The sequence below is a fragment of the Heterodontus francisci genome, chromosome 30, assembly GCF_036365525.1.
Source record: "Heterodontus francisci isolate sHetFra1 chromosome 30, sHetFra1.hap1, whole genome shotgun sequence".
Classification (NCBI taxonomy): domain Eukaryota; kingdom Metazoa; phylum Chordata; class Chondrichthyes; order Heterodontiformes; family Heterodontidae; genus Heterodontus; species Heterodontus francisci.
Window position 1 is genome coordinate 43,317,851 of NC_090400.1, and position 21,107 is coordinate 43,338,957.

At 45.0% G+C, this 21,107-nt stretch overlaps 1 protein-coding gene across 1 annotated transcript in view; it reads right to left on the minus strand.

Moving 5' to 3' along the window:
- Nucleotides 1-21,107, minus strand: part of ankrd13b (ankyrin repeat domain 13B) — a 365,862-nt gene that overhangs the window by 93,489 nt on the left and 251,266 nt on the right. Inside the window, exons 3-4 of the mRNA XM_068009985.1 lie at nt 16,996-17,120; nt 16,060-16,105 (exon numbers count right to left, since the gene is read on the minus strand). Of these exons, the coding sequence (XP_067866086.1) occupies nt 16,060-16,105; nt 16,996-17,120 (171 nt within the window). The remainder of the gene's footprint in view (nt 1-16,059; nt 16,106-16,995; nt 17,121-21,107) is intronic.

Here is a 21,107-nt window from a genome sequence, read left to right on the forward strand (position 1 = left end):
TTATGAATAAAGTATATTTTGGAAATAAAAAAAAAGGATTGTGAAAGAAACCACCTTCATGGCCAAATAACCTATCCTTATTCCATTGTGTCTTTTTTTAAAATGAAGACAATGCCCCCTTAATGGGTAATTCACGGTGAATTTAAGCAATGGGGAGCTGAAAAGTCACTTGCAGTTTTACTCTTATTTAATGGTTGTGTGTAAACTTTGCTGTTGTCCATGAAATATGCACAAAGACTGTGATTCTGATCTGATGGTAGGGTGCAGCTGGTTTGACTCCTCACCCGATCTGTTAATCTCAGTTTGGATCATTTCCATTCAAACTGTGCGAAATGGAAGTGCTGCCAATTAGATTTTATTTATTAACCAGAGTAAGTAGAATGAAAGGGGAGATTTAGTCCAAACTTTCATGGTGCCTTTTGAAGAAGAACCAGCTCAGAAAATATTTAGCGAGTCAGGGCACCTGAACTTGGATAGTTTCCAGTGTTTAATGTATCACAAGAGAGCAAAACTGATAGGTCATATAGAAAAAGCAATGCTTATTATTGACTGGGCTCCACAATGGCGTTTCCAATAAGGGATAAATCAAGGTCACTTAATCAATAATAAGGAAAAGATTCATCTTTAGACACACTTAAATGCTTTAACTTTGGGCAGTGAAACTTCAACGACGACATCAAACCACCAGAACTGAGGTGGAACAGACCTTCCACCTATTTTGATGTCCTGGCACTGAGCCTGGTTTAAATTGATGTAATTTAAATACTGAGAATTATGCTGCCTGTCTGAAACCATCCAATACCCGGGTTGGAGGGATGCAATGTAGTGATAGGCTGGGGCTATGCAGTTAGTCCCCAAATTGGCATTGCTTACCACAGGAGGGGGTGGGGGATCAAGAGTATCTGAACAGGGTTGGAAAATACCATGCGAGGGCTTGAATAATCTGAGGGGGGGGGGGGGGGGGTGAGAATAGCTGGAGGTGTGGGAGAGACCTAGGGTTTGAATTTTGTTGAGTTCCCGATATTGGGCTCCGTGCGGGGGTGGTGGCAGAAGATTGCAGTGGCAGTAGCCTGCCATGGAGCCCGACGCCAGGATTGCCGGGCCCGATCTTCCCGGTGGCAAAGCTCCATGGCGGCACCACCCCCACCCCCACCCCCACCCCCACCCCCCGCTGCTCAGCTATGGGACCCAACTTTAGGACATGGATACATTAACCTGAACCAGAGGGGTACCAATATCCTGGGGGGGAGATTTGTTAGTGCTCTTCGGGGGGGTTTAAACTAAATCAGCAGGGGAATGGGAACCTAAATTGTAGTTCTAGTGTACAGGCTGTTGAGAGTAGTGAGGTAGGGGATAAGGTTACAGGGACGCAAGAGGGCACTGGCAAGCAAGAACTTGGTTTAAAGTGTGTCTATTTCAACGCCAGGAGCATCCGGAATAAGGTGGGTGAGCTTGCAGCATGGGTTGGTACCTGGGATCCTGATGTTGTGGCCATTTCAGAGACATGGGTAGAGCAGGGGCAGGAATGGATGTTGCAGGTTCCGGGATTTAGATGTTTCAGTAAGAACAGAGAAGAGAGTAAAAGAGGGGGGGGTGTGGCATTGTTAATCAAGGAAAGTATTACAGCGGCAGAAAGGACGTTTGAGGACTCGTCTACTGAGGTAGTATGGGCCGAGGTTAGAAACAGGAGAGGAGAGGTCACCCTGTTGGGAGTTTTCTATAGACCTCCGAATAGTTCCAGAGATGTAGAGGAAAGGATAGCAAAGATGATTCTCGACAGGAGCGAGAGTAACAGGGTAGTGGTTATTGGGGACTTTAACTTTCCAAATATTGACTGGAAATACTATAGTTCGAGTACTTTAGATGGGTCTGTTTTTGTCCAGTGTGTGCAGGAGGGTTTTCTGACACAGTATGTGGACAGGCCAACCAGGGGCGATGCCACATTGGATTTGGTACTGGGTAATGAACCCGGCCAGGTGTTCGATTTAGATGTAGGTGAGCACTTTGGCGATAGTGATCACAATTCGGTTAGGTTTACCTTAGCGATGGGCAGGGACAGGTATATACCGCAGGGCAAGAATTATAGCTGGGGGAAAGGAAATTATGACGCGATTAGGCAAGATTTAGGATGTGTAGGATGGGGAAGGAAACTGCAGGGGATGGGCACAAACGAAATGTGGAGCTTATTCAAGGAGCAGCTAATGCGAGTCCTTGATAAGTATGTACCTGTCAGGCAGGGAGGAAGTTGTCGAGCGAGGGAGCCGTGGTTTACTCAAGAAGTTGAAGCGCTTGTCAAGAGGAAGAGGGCGGCTTATGTTAGGATGAGACGTGAAGGCTCAGTTAGGGCGCTTGAGAGTTACAAGCTAGCCAGGAAGGATCTAAAGGGAGGGCTAAGAAGAGCAAGGAGAGGACACGAGAAGTCATTGGCGGATAGGATCAAAGAAAACCCTAAGGCTTTCTATAGGTATATCAGGAATAAAAGAATGATAAGAGTTAGAACAGGGCCAATCAAGGATAGTAGTGGGAAGTTGTGTGCGGAATCAGAGGAGATAGGGGAAGCGTTAAATGAATATTTTTCGTCAGTATTTACAGTAGAGAAAGAAAATGTTGCCGAGGAGATTACTGAGATACAGCCTACTAGGCTAGATGGGATTGAGATTCACAAGGAGGAGGTGTTATCAATTTTGGAAAGAGTGAAAATAGATAAGTCCCCTGGGCCAGATGGGATTTATCCTAGGATTCTCTGGGAAGCCAGGGAGGAGATTGCAGAGCCGTTGTTGTTGATCTTTATGTCGTCATTGTCGACAGGAATAGTGCCGGAGGACTGGAGGATAGCAAATGTTGTCCCCTTGTTCAAGAAGGGGAGTAGAGACAGCCCTGGTAATTATAGACCTGTGAGCCTTACTTCGGTTGTGGGTAAAATGTTGGAAAGGGTTATAAGAGATAGGATTTATAATCATCTTGAAAAGAATAAGTTCATTTGCGATAGTCAGCACGGTTTTGTGAAAGGTAGGTCGTGCCTCACAAACCTTATTGAGTTTTTCGAGAAGGTGACCAAACAGGTGGATGAGGGTAAAGCCGTGGATGTGGTGTATATGGATTTCAGTAAGGCGTTTGATAAGGTTCCCCACGGTAAGCTATTGCAGAAAATACGGAAGTATGGGGTTGAAGGTGATTTAGAGCTTTGGATCAGAAATTGGCTAGCTGAAAGAAGACAGAGGGTGGTGGTTGATGGCAAATGTTCATCCTGGAGTTTAGTTACTAGTGGTGTACCGCAAGGTTCTGTTTTGGGGCCACTGCTGTTTGTCATTTTTATAAATGACCTGGATGAGGGTGTAGAAGGGTGGGTTAGTAAATTTGCGGATGACACGAAGGTCGGTGGAGTTGTGGATAGTGTCGAAGGGTGTTGTAGGGTACAGAGGGACATAGATAGGCTGCAGAGCTGGGCTGTGAGATGGCAAATGGAGTTTAATGCGGAGAAGTGTGAGGTGATTCACTTTGGAAGGAGTAACAGCAATGCAGAGTACTGGGCTAATGGGAAGATTCTTGGTAGTGTAGATGAGCAGAGAGATCTTGGTGTCCAGGTACATAAATCCCTGAAAGTTGCTACCCAGGTTAATAGGGCTGTTAAGAAGGCATATGGTGTGTTAGTTTTTATTAGTAGGGGGATCGAGTTTCGGAGCCACGAGGTCATGATGCAGCTGTACAAAACTCTGGTGAGGCCGCACCTTGAGTATTGCGTGCAGTTCTGGTCACCGCATTATAGGAAGGATGTGGAAGCTTTGGAAAGGGTGCAGAGGAGATTTACTAGGATGTTGCCTGGTATGGAAGGAAGGTCTTACGAGGAAAGGCTGAGGGACTTGGGGTTGTTTTCGTTAGAGAGAAGGAGGAGGAGAGGTGACTTAATAGAGACATACAAGATAATCAGAGGGTTAGATAGGGTGGATAGTGAGAGTCTTTTTCCTCGGATGATGATGGCAAACACGAGGGGACATAGCTTTAAGTTGAGGGGTGAAAGATATAGGACAGATGTCAGAGGTAGTTTCTTTACGCAGAGAGTAGTAGGGGCGTGGAACGCCCTGCCTGCAACAGTAGTAGACTCGCCAACTTTAAGGGCATTTAAGTGGTCATTGGATAGACATATGGATGAAAATGGAATAGTGTAGGTCAGATGGTCGGCGCAACATCGAGGGCCGAAGGGCCTGTACTGCGCTGTAATGTTCTAATGTTCTAATGTTCTAATTAACATACCATTCCCCACGATCTTACCAGCTGTCCGTGATCATCCATGCGACGGCCGGCACTCATGCACCTTCACTTTCCCGTCCAGCGAAAGCTGGCGCTACCAAGGTGGGAAAGCGGGGAACTTAGGATTTTAGTGTAGTTGGGGTCGGGGGAATGGGGTCAATTCTGCATTTCTAGTGTGGGGGTGGGGGAGGGGTGACATCTGCACTTTGTGCAGTTGGGAGGGAGAAGTCAACTATTCAATTGAAGTAAAAACAGAAAGTACTGGAAATACTCAGCAGGTCTGGCAGCATCTGTGGAGAAAGAAGCAGAGTTAATGTTTCAGGTCTGTGACCTTTCATCAGACCTGTAAAGTAGGCTGAGATTTTACACTTGGCGGATGGGAGCCGTCCACTGACTGAGAAATCGGTGGTGAACCCGCTTCCGCCTGTCCTGGGGATCCGATCCGTATTTTGCGGGTCCCTGGCCTTTAAGTGGTCTGAGGCGGGACTTACACCCGCTTGAGGTAGGAGGTCCCACCTAATAGAGCTGCTGGCCAATCAGAGGGCCAGCAGCTCTTAGTCCCAGCAGCACCACTGGGAGCGGTGGCCATTGCTGGGACTGCAGACCAGCCGACAGAAGAAAATGTCGGGGAGCCCTGGAACCAAGGTAAGTTTTTTGTTGCCTCGCTGGTGGTGATGGGTCGGGCCCCAGCAAGGGTGGTCGGTTGAGGGGACGGGGGGCATGTTGGGTGTTGGGGGTGGTTGGGGCAGTGGGCATAGCCCTCCATCGGGCACAGGATGCCCGATCATGAGGGGCCTCCCCCGGCCATCAGAAAGCCACCTACTTTTGTCAGGCGGCTTTTCTCGTGCCTGGGATGCCCACTTGTCACGTGTAAAATCCCTGTGGCGGTGGGCAGAGGCCTTTAAGTGGCCCATAAGTGGCCACTTAAGGGCCTTGATTGGCCTGGGGCCAGAGGGCCATTTTTTGCCACCGCCACCCTGTGTAAAATGATGACGGAGGCGAGAGCGGGTCAGGAAGGGCCCCCCAAGCCCTCCGCTCCATTTTACGCGCCCTCTAGCATCTTCCCACGCTTTGGGGGGGGGGCCATAAAATTCAGCCCATTAACTCTGCCTCTCTCTCCATAGATGCTGCCTGACCTGCTGAGTATTTCCAGCACTTACTGTTTTTATTTCAGATTTCCAGCATCTGCAGTATTTTGCTTTTATTTTATTATTCAATTTAAGTGTTTTGTGGCGGGGGTGGAGGTGGAACAAGGCTGCCATTTATTTTCTGTGTTTTGGGGGTGGGGGCAGGAGGGGTTATACATTTATGTACAGTGAAGTGGGGTAGGGGTGGTGGGGGAGGGGGGGGGTTCCCGGAGTCAATTTCTTTCTCTCTGTGCAGGTCTGGCAGCCCTTTAAAAATGGCGCAAAGGCAGCTGACGCCATTGCCGAGCCCGCCCCCACCCCCACCCCCACCCCCACCCCTGCCCCCGCCACTTGATTGGGGGAGGCAGACCGCCCTGCGTATGGAATTGGGCCACCATGCACTAGATTGCGGCGGCTTGGCAGCGCATGCGGGCCACCATTTTTTTCGCTCTCATCAGTGGGAGAATAAAATTCAGCCTCTATTTAATATAGTTCAGGGTAAAAACTGAATGCCAATCTTTGCTCTGCATGTCCTCCTAATGGAGACTTGGAGCTGGAGAGGATAACCTGTTTAGGGTTGAAAGCCAGATAATGTAGTAAGCACTTTGTGGTGGGAGGTGGTTGTGGCAGTGAGTGCCACTGCCTTGAAACCCAGGACCCCTTTGCAGTGCAGGATAAATTCAATAACCTCACAAGAGTAGTGAAGCTGCCTGGCTTCTCTTCCTGACCCTTCCGTCCAGACTCATTATATGTGCGGCACTCCTTCATTCATGGCCCTTCCAGTACCAGAGGAGTTGGAGGTGGAAGTGGGATACGACAGTGGGAAGTGGAGGCTGTGCAGAGGTCAGCCTCTCTGGAACCTGTGGACTCAGATCTCTGGGATCCTGTTATTGGAAGAAAATTGCACTCACATGAAGGCACTAAGGACCAGCTTGGAGATTCTGAGACCGATGGCAGGGATCACAGCAGAATTCAATGTCGTACTCTATGCTAATATCTAAGAAGGTGGCTCCAGTACAACTGCATCCCTCTCCCCTCCACCTCACCCAAAGAGAGACATCCAGACCAGTCAGTGCATCATCACTGATGCTTTGACCATTGACCTTCAGTTCTTGAGGAAGTATTTGGAGAGAATAATGGCACTAATCATTGGCAACTAGTTTCTGAGCGTTTTGGGGCAGCATGTCTCAGCATCTACAGCATCCCACTGATCAAAGGGGACTTCAATCCAGGATCCAGTGCCTAGAATCTGCCTTCATGTTGCTGTCCTCTCTCTTGCTGAGGCCTCATGTGAACTTTCTAGCCATTTCCCTCAGAATCCTTCTCAGGTTGCTGCCAGTACCCAAGCATCTGCAATGGTGGGGGGAGAAGAAAATGAATCTCATTGAGAGATGAGTTTGGAGAGGGCATAAGGGGAGATACAAAATTCCAGCTTCAAGGCTAGGAGGGGGGAGGGGGGAGGGGGGGTGGGGGGGGCAGGTTTGACTTGGTGAGCAAAGGAATGGGGGGAAACAGCAGTAGTGAATTGCTTTGGCAGAGAGAGTGAGATCCAATGCCACTTGCTGCAGTCCAGCCAGATCCAGTGCTTAATGGCTAGACCAGTTGTCTGCCAGATACATTCAAGTCTGCATCCCTAGGATTTGTGGGAGCAATGATTAGTGCAATTATAGGATGGGCATGAGTAAATGTTTTGCTCAGGATAAGGGCATCAACGATAGAGGTGAGCAAGTTGTTGAGTAAATTGGTGGCTGCAGGAGAGTCATGGAGAGCCAAAATCTTGGCAATTGGGAGTTTGAAAGTGCAGCTGTAAGCGGCTTGTGGGAGAGCTTTTCCAGGGATGTATGCAGAAGGAAAAGAGGTTGGAAGGAGGAAGCAAGATTTGGGTAATGAGGCATGGATGGCAATGGACAAAGATGATTATGACAACTTGTCGCTCAGTCAGAAGGACTGTTCTCTAAATCAAAACCAAAGTTGTACTTTGCATGTGGCCCAGAAAGAGGTGCTAATGTCTGGGCCATGCTGATGTCAGGAGTTTGTAAACATGTCAAGAACAACTTTTTATTGAGGGGCTTGTCTTGTCCAGTTAATTTGTTTGATTTCTGCCGCTATTCTAATGTGTTTTCAGCTTTCAAGGTCAGCATGTAAACAATTATTCCAAAGTGAGCTGTTAGTGCAGCTCCTGCCAGTTTGAGATCTTGACAACGCCAAGGGGAAAGTGTGTCACAGGCGTGTTCTGAAGTTCAGTGCTTTGGAATGTGTCACATACTGTGTGAGGCTTTGGCGGAATGACAGAGCTCTCTCTTCAAAGGTGCACGTTGGCAGCCCTATGGAATCAGAGAGTACAAAATGAGCTCTCCACACACCTGCCAGCACCAATAGGAGATATTTTAATTTCCTACTTCTAGATCTCAATTTTGGCTGAACTGAAGTAACAGATTGCTGATCTCTAGGGGTCTCTTGGACAGTATTAAAGTTTCAAGCTACATTATTGCAAGCTAGTGGGGGCTAATCGAGTACTGTTGTTTTTATCTTGAGCACATTTTCTCAATGTTTGAGTTCCTTTACCAATTACAATCCATCTTCTTAGACTAAAGAAATTCTATTATAACAAGAGTGCCTTTTTGAAAAAGCAATTTTTTTAAATGTTCATCCAGCTGAGGGGTGCTGAGAGGTTATAGTACTGAGTTATGGGGCGTCTTGTAGTAGACTCTTGCTATCTAATGCTCAAACGCTTTCAATCTAGGATCCTGGCCAGGGCTTTCTGCTTCTGTGCTCCTCAGCTGTGATTTACTAACCATTACCTTAATGTTCGGGGAAGTGTGGACTGGTGAGAGCAGAAGCAAAAGAAAAACTCAGTTCCTATCTCTTCTCATTGAAAGAAGATTTTCACCCTTTCAGACTGGGCTAGATTCAAACTTAGATCCGAGAGGTGGGAGGTCATTGTGCTACACCCCTATTCTTGTCAGGTGGATGTAAAAGATCCCATGACACTATTTCTTTTTTTTTTAGAGATACAGCACTGAAACAGGCCCTTCGGCCCACCGTGTCTGTGCCGACCATCTACCACCCATTTATACTAATCCTACACTAATCCCATATTCCTACCACATCCCCTCCTGTCCCTATATTTCCCTACCACCTACCTATACCAGGGGCAATTTATAATGGCCAATTTACCTACCAACCTGCAAGTCTTTTGGCTTGTGGGAGGAAACCGGAGTACCCGGAGAAAACCCACGCAGACACAGGGAGAACTTGCAAACTCCACACAGGCAGTACCTAGAATTGAACCCAGGTCGCTGGAGCTGTGAGGCTGCGGTGCTAACCACTGCACCACTGTGCCACAGTGGAAGAGCAGCAGCGTTCTCCTGGTTTTCTACACAAAATTTACCCCTCAATCAACATCACCTAAAAAAAAACATTATCTGGTCATTATCACATTGCTGTTTGTGGGAGCTTGCTGTGTGCAAATTGGCTACTGCTTTTCCTACATTATAACAGTGACTACACTTCAAAAGTACGTTGTTAGCTGTAAAGTGCTTTGGGACATCGAGATCTTGAAAGGCACTATATAAATTGAAGTTCTTTCTTTCCCTTATTGCAGCAGATCATTTTGTTTTGACTCCTGGTGCTGTGCAACATGCCAATTTAAATTGTTAATCTTCTCATTGGCGGCAACAATCAAGCAACTATGGATTTTGTGCTCAGCTTATTTTAGTAATTCTCTGTGCCTTCAAAGATGGCAGCGTTACTCTACGTGTGTTACAGCATGTCACGATTGGCCACATTGCTGTAAGATAAATGTGGCTGAAGTGCACAGCTATCTCCTTCCATTGCATTTTGGATCAATACAGGTCTCTTTAACGTAACTAAAGCAGGTAGGACCAAATAGAATTGATTGAACTTGATTGATTGATTGCCTTGGAGAAGGTGCAAAGGAGATATACTAAAATAGTATGAGGGAAGAGGGACTAGTTATGTGCAGAGACTAGCGTAGCGGGGATTGTTCTACTTAGAGCAGAGAAGGGCAAGGGGACATTTAATAGACACAATCAAAATGATGATGAATGTTTTGATAAGGATAGGAATGAGAGGGTTGTCCTATGAGGGGAGATTGGGTAGAATAAGCCAATATTCTCTGGAGTTTAGAAGAAAGAGAGGCGGTCTTATCAAAACATTTAAAGTTCAGAGGGTTTGACAGAGTAGATGCTGTGATGCTGTTTCGCCTGGCTGGAGAGTCTAGAACAAGGGGGCATACTCTTGGGATAAGGAGGTGGCCATTAGGATTGAGATGAGAAATTACTTCACTCGGGGCTGTGAATCTTTGGAATTCTCTGCTGCAGAGGGCTATGGCTGTTCAGTCATTGAATATATTTAAGACTGTAATCAATATTTTTTTTGACACTAAGGGAACCGCAGAATACGACAATTGGGCAGGAATTGAAGATGAGGTTGAAGATCAACCATGATCTAATTGAATGGCTGAGCAGGCTCCAGGGGCTGTGTGCCCTACTCCTGCTGCAATTTTTTATGTCCTTATGATAGAGTAAAAAAAGGTGCAAATGTTTTCACTGGCAGGAGGACTGGTGACCAGAGGACGATAATTTGCAAAATAAAGTAGAGGGGGTATGGGGAGAATCCTTTAATGCAGCGAATTGTTATGATCTGGAAGGCACTGCCTGAAAACGTGGTGGAAACAGATTCAATACTAATTTTCAGAAGGGAATTAAATATATACTTGGAAAGGAAAATTTGCACTGCTATGGGAAAGAGTAGGAGGGTGGGACTAATTGGATACTTCTTCCAATAAGTGATTCCATTTAAAATAAACAAGTTACGCATTAGTACACTAATATCCCATTATGATAGGCCAATATTTTTAGTGGCGTTCAGTAGCAGATTGGAACACCCACTCACAACCCAAACAGGTCAGAAAAAGATTATCTGACGCAAGTCTAAAATTATTTATTAAGCTGACACAAAGACAGAAAAGGCAGTAATACATATGAATGGCATGGTTTTGAAAATCTATTGCCATCAAGGGGGTAATAACACTTAAATGCAAACTAATTTAAAAACATTACTATTTTAAGGATAAGAACTCTATTAATAGATTAAGGATAAGGGCTGTTACTTTGAGGAAGGTTTGACTCTCTTGTCAATGAGTTTAATTTGCTTTCATTATGCCAAATGATGCCAGATCTACAAGGTCACAAAACAAAATCACGAGATAAATATAGAACAGGGAACTCATCAATCTAGGAAAAGAAATTACAATCCCCGACTGCATCATTTAATTGGATCTTGAGTCACATTTTCTCCTCCCTCACCAAAACACCATTCCAAATATCAATTCCTCTTTAGATGAAGAAATACTTGAACTTGCCAATTAATTTGCACTGAATTAAGAATAAAGTCTTTTTTCTCCTAATTTTTATGCAAGGTGGTCCAGTCATTGTTTATTTAAACAACCACCTTTGTGGTCACTGTCTGACACAAAGACATAAAATATATCTTGTTATTTCCTGGATTCCTTTTCACCTTTTCAGTCTGCCTATGCCACGTATCATGCCTAACCGGGAGGAAAGTTCTGGAGACAAGGGGCAGGATTTTCCGGCCCCAATGAGGCAGGGCAGCCAATTTAGCTTGTTAAGACCATTGCTAAGGATAGGTAATTTAGGCTGACGGGGACTTTTCAGTTGGCCTCCAGCTTCCCAACGTGACAGGGGGCAGTTTAACTGCCTGGAGGCGGGCACTCAGCGGCAGGCTGGGGTGCCAGTGCTCCAGGCAGGTGTACAGGGCCTGCCTGCCTGGGTGGGAGTACAGCAAAGGCTGCCCTGTAGAGGGAATCTACCCGCCCCCCCATCCCCTGACCCCCTGCCACCAGAGTGGTGGCCTGGCTGCCTTTTCTATTTTGAACTGATTTTTTTTTTTAAAGTTGACAAGAGGGTATTCATGTTGAAGTGCCTTTTCAGTTACTTACCATTCATGGCAGCCGGCTGCTTCCCTGAAGCTGGAAGGCCTCTGATTGGCCCTCCAGCTTTGAGAGCCCACTTGCCACCCTTAATTGGACAGGGAACCTGTCTCCATGCCATTTAAGGAAACACCCTGGTTAAAATCCTAAAGTATGACTGTTACTCCCCGGGGTAGGGGTTCAGGATCTGGAAAGAGATCCCACTCCTGTTTCCTGTCTCCAAAGCGAAAATTCATCCCAAGCTGTCATCCACATGAGGTTGCCATCTCAAAGATCACATGATAAACACAGAAAAGGATGGCTATTAGCTTATAAGTCTAGTGAACCCAATCTACGGGGATAATTTTCTAAGTACACGTTGGCAGTGGGGAACATTGCCTGCCAACTTCACAGAATGGCAAAGTAGAAGCCCACAATTCTCCATTACCCCGCTGGTGGGCTGGGTTGCTGACACTCAGGAACTGGATTTTGAACAAATCCAAGGCTTCACTGTGGCTCAGTTGGTAGTTCACTTGCATCTGAGTCAGCAGGTTATGTGTTCAAGTCTCACACTAGAGACCTGACTGCAGAAAGTACTTCAGTGCAGTCTGAGGGACTGCTGCTTTGACAGAGGTTCTGTCTTTTGGATGAGGCGTTAAACCGAGACCCCATCTGTCCTCTCAGGTGGATATAAAAGATCCAACTGCTCTATTTCGAAGAAGAGCAGGGGAGTTATCCCTGATGTCCTGGCTAACATTTATCCCTCAATCAACAGCCCAGAAACAGTTATCTGGTCGTTATCACATTGCTGTTGGTGGGAGTTTGCTGTGAGCAAATTGGCTGCCGTGTTTCCTACATTACAACAGTGATTGACTACACTTTAAAAAATACCATTGCTAAGAAGTACTTCTGGGCATCCTGAGGTCATGAAAGGCGCTACTTACACCTACTAAATACACCTACTCAGCATCTATGCTCCAACACTCTGCTCCCCACCGGAAGTTAAAGATCAGTTCTACGAGGAGCTCCATATTATCATTAGTAGCATTCCCAATACCGAACATTTGTTCCTGCTGGGGGACTTTAACGCCAGGTTTGGGGCCGACCATGACTCATGGCCCTCCTGCCTTGGGTGCTATGGCATTGGAAGGATGAATGAGAATGGACAGAGACTGCTTGAGCTGTGTACCTATCATAACCTCTGCATCACCAACTCATTCTTTCAAACTAAACCCTGTCACAAGGTTTCATGGAGGCACCCAAGATCACGTTGTTGGCACTAGCTGGACCTCATTGTCACAAGGCGAGCCTCTATAAACAGCGTTCAAATCACACGCAGCTTCCACAGTGCGGACTGCGACACCGACCACTCCCTGGTGTGCAGCAAAGTTAGACTCAAACCAAAGAAGCTGCATCACTCCAAGCAGAAGGGCCGCCCGTGCATCAATATTAACAGAATTTCATATCCACAGCTGTTATATAAGTTTCTAAATTCACTTGAGAAAGCCCTTCAAAACACTCCTACAGGGGATGCAGAGACCAAGTGGGCCCACACCAGAGACGCCATCTATGACTCAGCAATGACCACCTATGGCAAACGTGAGAAGCAGAATGCAGACTGGTTTCAATCTCACTTTGAAGAGCTGGAACCTGTCATAGCCGCTAAGCGCATTGCACTGTTGAACTACACGAAAGCCGCCAGTGAGTTGACATCCATAGCACTTAAAGTAGCCAGAAGCGCTGCACAAAGAACAGCCAGGCGCTGTGCTAATGACTATTGGCAACACCTATGCAGTCGTATTCTGCTGGCCTCCGACACCAGAAACATCAGAGGAATGTTTGATGGCATTAAGAGAGCTTTTGGGCCAACCACCAAGAAGATCGCACCCCCTCATGTCTAAATTGGGACACAATCACTGATCAATGCAAGCAAATGGACAGCTGTGGAACACTACCTAGAACTGTACTCCAGGGAAAATATTGTCACTGAGACTGCCCTCAATGCAGCCCAATCTCTGCCAGTCATGGATGAGCTGGACGAACAGCCAGCAAAATCGGAACTCAGTGATGCCATTGATTCTCCAGCCAATGGAAAAGCCCCCGGGAAGGACGGCATTACCCCTGAAATAATCAAGCCTGCTATACTCTCAGCACTCCATGAACTGCTTTGCCTGTGCTGAGATGAGGGAGCAGTACCACAGGACAAGCGCGATGCCAATATCATCACCCTCTATAAGAACAAGGGTGACTGCGGTGACTGCAACAACTACCGTGGAATCTCCCTGCTCAGCATAGTGGGGGAATGCCTTCGCTCGAGTCATTTTAAACAGACTCCAGAAGCTGGCTGTGCAGGTCTACCCTGAGGCACAGTGCGGCATTCGAGCAGAGATCCACCATTGACATACTGTTCTCCCTTCGCCAGCTACAGGAGAAATGCGACAAAGAACAGATGTCCCTCTACGTTGCTTTCATAGATCTCACCAAAGCCTTTGACCTCGTCAGCAGACGTGGTCTCTTCAGACTACTAGCAAAGTTCGGATGTCCACCAAAGCTACTAAGTATCATCACCTCATTCCATGACAATACGAAGGGCACAATTCAGCATAGCAGTGACTCATTAGACCCCTTTCCTATCCTGAGTGGCATGAAACAGGGCTGTGTTCTCGCACCTACACTGTTTGGGATCTTCTTCTCCCTGCTGCTCTCACATGCATTCACGTCTTCAGAAGAAGGAATTTTCCTCCACACAAGATCAGATGGCAGGTTGTTTAACCGTCTTACAGCGAAGACCAAAGTACGGAAGATCCTCATCAGGGAACTCCTCTTTGCTGATGATGCTGCATTAACATCCCACACAGAAGAGTGTCTGCAGAGACTCATCGAAAGGATTGCGGCTGCCTGCAACGAATTTGGCTTAACCATCAGCCTCAAGAAAACGAACATCATGGGACAGGACGTCAGAAATGCTCCATCCATCAATATCGGCGATCACACTCTGGAAGTGGTTCAACTATCACCAGTAACCTGTCGCTCGATACAGAAATCAACAAGCGCATGGGAAAGGCTTCCTCTGCTATGTCCAGACTGGCCAAGAGACTGTGGGAAAATGGTGCACTGACACGGAACACAAAAGTCCGAATGTTTCAAGCCTGTGTCCTCAGGACAATGCTCTACGGCAGCGAGGCCTGGACAATGTATGTCAGCCAAGAGCGACGTCTCAATTCATTCCATCTTCGCTGCCTCCGGAGAATCCTTGGCATCAGGTAGCAGGACCGTATCTCCAACGCAGAAGTCCACGAGGCGGCCAACATCCCCAGCATATACACCCTACTGAGCCAGCGGCGCTTGAGATGGCTTGGCCATGTGAGCCGCATGGAAGATGGCAGGATCCCCAAAGACGCATTGTACAGCAAGCTCGCCACTGGTATAAGACCCACCGGCCGTCCATGTCTCCGCTTTCAAGACGTCTGCAAACGCGACATGAAGTCCTGTGACATTAACCACAAGTCGTAGGAGTCAGTTGCCAGTGATCGCCAGAGCTGGCGGACAGCCATAAAGGTGGGGCTAAAGAGTGGCGAGTCGAAAAGACTTAGCTGTTGGCAGGAAAAAAGACAGAAGCGCAAGGAGAGAGCCAACTGTGTAACAGCCCCGACAACCAATTTTATCTGCAGCGCCTGTGGAAGATTCTGTCACTCTAGAATTGGCCTTTATAGCCACTCCAGGCGCTGCTTCACAAACCACTGACCACCTCTAGGCGCTTACCCATTGTCTCTCGAGACAAGGAGGCCAAAGAAGAAGAAATGCAAGTCATTCTTTCATCTCCATTCCACTGACATACATGACAGACCATTCCAAGTGTCCGCTTTGACAGCAGCCCTGATATCAAATTGACCTTTGCTAAGTTTAGCTTTGTTCTACTCTTCTGGCTTACCTTAAAGTAATGCTGTCATACTGTTTATTAACTGACATACCTCATTAAGACCCACTCTCGGTCATCGCCTGTCAGAGATGAAGAAGTCCAATTTCTTCTGTCTTTCTTCATACATCACAATAAGGCTATAAATGTTAAAATGCATCTGCCCTCTAGAGAGATAAAGGTACGACCGGATAACATTGCTCTTGCATTTTTTTTAAGGGTTCTAAAGTCGACTCTTGGTAGTACAGAACTTGAGTATTTCTGAAAACAGAGACATGCTATCAAAGTTGTTCATTTTATAGTAATCAGGACAGATACAAGAATGTCAAATTTCAAAGGGAGCAACAATGTATACTGCATGAGAGAAGGGTGCTGATTGTTTGGCAAGTCGACTCTGGTCATGGCGTTGCCATGGAGAATGCACCAAAGAAGTGTTGTCCTGCATGCTTTTGTTTAATTCAAAAAGGCACAATGCCTGGACATGTTCCGTTTGCTTCCAGAGGACGAGTCCCTGCGTATGAATATATGTAGCTTCTAGCAATAGACAATAGTTCCCCGGTGCATTCTCCATGGCAATGTCTCGACCAATCAAAGTCGACTTGCCAATCAGCACCCTTTTCTCATGCAGTATAAATTGTTGCTCCCTTTGAAATTTGGCATTCTTGTATCTGTCCTGATTACTGCAAAATGAAAAGCTTCAACAGCATGTCTCTGTATTCAGCAATACCCAAGTTTCTAAAATCCCAAGTGTGGTGAAAATGACACTTTGGCAAAACTTCCCATAACCTCCACAGAGTGGATTCGATTGAACTTACCCCAGCTTGTAAACTCCCATTTCATTTCAACATAAAAGTCTTGTGCCTGTTGGAAACAAAGCAAAGGATTGAGAGTTATAGAGTTATTAACAGAAATGCTGGATTATTTTTTCAAGGGATGAAGGGAAAGGACATTAACCATTCTTAAAGAAAGAGATGAGCAGGTGATGGGAAGGCAGGGGTCTATGATGGAATAATCGTCCATGGACCCAGGTTAGAATAGGCTTGATAGGCTGAATGGCTTATTCTGAATCTAGACTTCCTTGCATTTTTGTGTTAATGTCAACATAATTGCACACAAAGCCTCTACTTTTCAGTAGCATTCAAGCTACCAGTGCATTCTATCAACCATTTGGATGATAAAAGTTTCATTGAGCTTAATAATCAAAGCCCTCTTACTGTTGACTTCTGAGCTGTCTCTTTCTTTACCAGCTCTCAAACATTGCTTTGTAAATATGTGAATTTATTTTCAATTTTGAGTTTTATATTTAAAAAAAATCCCCATTATTTTCTTCCTTTTTAGTGTCTCCCCACACCAGTTACCTTCCCCAATATAAAGCAGAGTTTGGAGGACGCTTGGTCCCAGATCACTGCCTGTGGCAGTTAGTATGTAGGGGCTTGGAGGAGTCTGAGAGTGAATGGCCCCAGAGTAACTAGGCCTCTGATTTTTCTTTCTTTGTGGAGAAGCACCTGCAGCTGCCAATGGTGGCAGAGCTGGGATCTCAACGTGTGAGGATTCATGGGTGTGAACATGTCCTGTCCTGCAGCACAATACATAAGGCTACCACACGCTATGTCAGCATTCACCCAGGGAAGACTGAACACATAAACAAACTGTATAGTTATCTCATTTCTTTTTGCCCAAAATTTGGCATTAGAAATTTCCACAACAAACCCAACAGACCACAGAATGTTCTGAGAATGCTGCTGCTTTACCTGACGGAGTTTCTCTAATAGGCATGGGATCCCTGACAGTCGTTTAATAGATCTTTGGTAATCACGATATTGAAGAACAAGTTGCACCAGCTCCAGGTCCCCTGTACTTACAGCCTCTTGGAGACCTGTGGGGCGAAAAGGTTGAGCTCATGTATGAAAAGAACAACAGGCTGCTGAATACTGTCAGTGAAAGCAGGTGCTTTATGCATGGTGTACTTTAATAAGAATTTAATTCAAATTTTGACCGTCGTTTTAACACAAAGTATTTCCCACAATGAAAGAGCTTAATTTCAGAAAGCTGTTTTTGAAGAAAATGGCTCAGACTCTGTCAAAGCTTTGCTCTGTAAATCCATGCGGTACGCTGTTGAGACAAATAGGGCAAATTATTCCCAGATTCTGCCCCACCACCACCATCTGTACACAGCAGAAAATCACAGGTGCATTGTCCACGGATTTTCCAACCATTGATGGAGCCTGAAGCACAGTTGTGATATTTAGCTGCTAACCTGCTCTGTCCCTTTAAGATCAGAACATCAATATTTCTGATGGGAAAGTAGCAGGTCGAGATAATTGGTGCTGTTTTTAACTTCTTGGGAATCAATCACAGGGTGATTGTAATAGTTTGTATATTTCTGGCTCCAGGTCAGGAAAACCCATTGTAAAATGACTGGCCTTTCTCTTAATGATTGTTTTGCATCTGTCACGTAGGTACGTACCACAGAACCTCAGGGACCACATGTAAAGTTTAAATCTGCATTCACGTTATTATACAGGCATCTCATGTTGTTGACAGGAACAGATCTTAGTGTTCTGATTAAGGACTTTTATAGCAACCAGGGCAACTGTTCAAAAAAAAAAGCCTTTCCAAATCAGCAAATATGAAATAAAAGTGTATATAGACTACTATAACTACACTACTGACAACATACAATATAGTGACAGGGATATACAACACATGCCTTCTTCAAAACTCCACCAGGCATGTGTTAAATGCCTCTGATAGTGTAAGAGAAAAGTAGTGTGTACAGTCCTGTCTACATTTACTGCATTCACTGAACAGAACATGCAAGGCATTATTGAATATTTTGCTACATATTTGGACCTTGAACTGCAAATGTTTTTTTGGATTTCAGTGGCGTGATTGGATTTTTGACAATTTTACTACTGAAAATGAACTGTAACAATGTGAGGTGATTACAACTCTCTAAGTTACAAGCAACTTAATGTAAGAAAAATAGCAGAAATCAATGTCATGCCTGCGATGCTTCCGTCATTTGACTGCAAAAATCTGAAACTCAAGATCCACAAGTAATGAAATGTTGGAATGTAAAATTAAGTTTGATTTTAATTGATTTTACAACATAATAAAAAGTTGAAAAGTGTCCCTACATGTACAGTCAGACCCTTCAGCGCTTCCTACCTGGCCTAAATATGATCACACATAGTTGTAAAGTCAATATCCAATTCATATATTAATGTCACCTCGGCTGTAGTCACTCAACAAAGTGATTCTGCTGCAACACGAGTTAGGCCTAAAAGTGGCTTTGTTCTTATAATTTAATTTAACTTGTTTCATAAAAAATTGAGTTATATGTCAGTTTAAATCTTTAGCATTTCAAAATAAGGTCATAAGAGGCACAAGAAATGAGAACAAGGGTAATGTAACATATAACAGGCATTGAAATGTTCCAGGCTTAATGCCTAGAGATGGAAACCAGATACCACTTGAACCTGGAGTTTGTCTCTTTGACTCTAGGAAGTTGCGGCTGGGAAACAGGGACAGATTGGTTCTTAATTGGAAAATAAAAGACTTCTATTGCTTACTCCTACTGTAATAATATAATTGTATACTGTTGCTGCTCTGTAACTGTTGCATATATTCTATTGGTTTCACTGATTCTGTGAAAAATAATGCAACCTATTTCCATGTGTCTCACTGTGAAAAGTTATTTAGATATCAGATTTCATTTGATTCGCAATCTATCTCCCAGTTTTTTCTCCTGAAACAATGCTGTTGGAATTTCCAATTGTCCTGGTAATGGTCTGAACGTGGCAGCTATATGGAATGCATACTCCATCACCAAACAGATCCTTTCAGCAGTGGGATTGCTATTGTTTGTGCCCAATCTACCCAGAAACCTTGCGTAAGCAGATGAACAATTTTTTTATTATTTTTTTATTTTATTTAGAGATACAACACTGAAACAGGCCCTTCGGCCCACCAAGTCGGTGCCGACCATCAACCACCCATTTATACTAATCCTACGTTAATCCCATATTCCTACCACATCCCCACCTTCCCTCAATTCCCTTACCACCTACCTATATAGGGGCAATTTACAATGGCCAATTTACCTATCAACCTGCAAGTCTTTGGCTGTGGGAGGAAACCGGAGCACCCGGCGAAAACCCACGCGGTCACAGGGAGAACTTGCAAACTCCGTACAGGCAGTACCCAGAACCAAACTCGGGTCGCTGGAGCTGTGAGGCTGCGGTGCTAACCACTGCGCCACTGTGCCGCCCTAATATATTAGCATTCGTCACAAGAGCTTGGACAACTACTGTATATGTAAAGAAAACAATTGCTTTGTTGAATGTGTTGTATGAAGGAATGGGACGTTCAGTGGGTTTGATTTGTGTCCTCTTTCTTGTGGGCAAGGCTTGCATGTGCATGAATCCATAGCACAAAACCAGCCCGTGATATAGCACTAAATGGGACCTAAAGTGGCACAAAGGGCTGATGAAAGAAGTCACACTGATGTTGAGAGGGGCTGTCTTCTGAGAGAAATTTTATGGGATGTTGTTGGACCAGTGATGGAGACACGTCTAGCACTGGTGATCTTTACCAAGGGGTGGAATTTCCAATGTATGTGCAGCAAAATCATAAACACATTTATTAGGAGCAAGTTTAGGAGTTTAACACAAATAGTGCAGTAATATTCCATGGGATAGATCTTGATTGTGTGATCACGTAAAATGGGAGATAGGGAATCAGCTGCCTGTTTTACATCTCGACCAATTTTTATTCCATTGACTTTATCTGTATCCATTTGCAACAGCCAAGCAGCTCTACCAATGCCAGTGGAAGCTATGAACTTAGCAAAGATTGCAAACTGATAAAAATAAAAGGGGAGGTAATTTTCCAAATCCACCTACAGTAGTCACAGGGAGCCTTATCTGTCAGCACTGTAATTCAGAAATTCAGGCATTCATTACCCATAATGTTTTGACCACTGGGCCGATTTGTGCCAGATTCCTAAGTATATCCTGTTCAAAAATTCAGAGTTGATGAAACATCTCAATCCATTCAATATCCCAATTCCATCCCAATACAGCACAGACCCAGCAATTTGCAATTTTCCATGTAATGGGCAGTATAATAAGATTTTCTCACACTAAAATCTAATTTGGCATATAAATTTAACACAAAGCAATAAAGTGTTACATCTCCAAACTTTCAGAGAGTCAGAAAAGACGATCATTTTTCACATTTTATATTGGACATGCTTCACTGACTGCATTTTAGAATCCCCTAAGCAGCCTGAATTCAAAAAGATATATAAGGTTGAGCATGCAGGGGCTCCTCAGTCACTCACTGAATATGTATGTACCCAGTAATTGATCAAGGAAATTGGTGCCAGGTTCAATTACCAGTTTGTATTGAGTTACCTTATCTAGGTGAGCCAGTGGAAGAGTTACTACTGTTAGCCTCAATGTCCATGGATTAGGGACGGAGAAGTCAGAAGACCCCTGTTGGAAGTTGGATAATGAAGGGATCACGCTCAGCAGTGATGCCCCCGTGGTCAAATCGCCTCCTGACACTCACTGTGAAGGCTGACACATGAATAATGATTATTTGAGCGTGGTATCAGAGGATAAATAGTGCCCACAAAACTGTAACTCAGCAAGGAGTCAATGCTTTCAGGATAGGAGAAGGGAGCAGAGGAAAATAGTGAAAAAGTTGAACATGGAGCTTGTAACATTTATCAGTGCCATATAACTTTGGTGGAAAGCTAAAATGGAGCATAGGTTTTATAGCATCCACTACCAAATAGCTCATTAACATTCCCCATTCAGGCTCACGCATGGTGACTAGCCAATTGGGTGAGGTA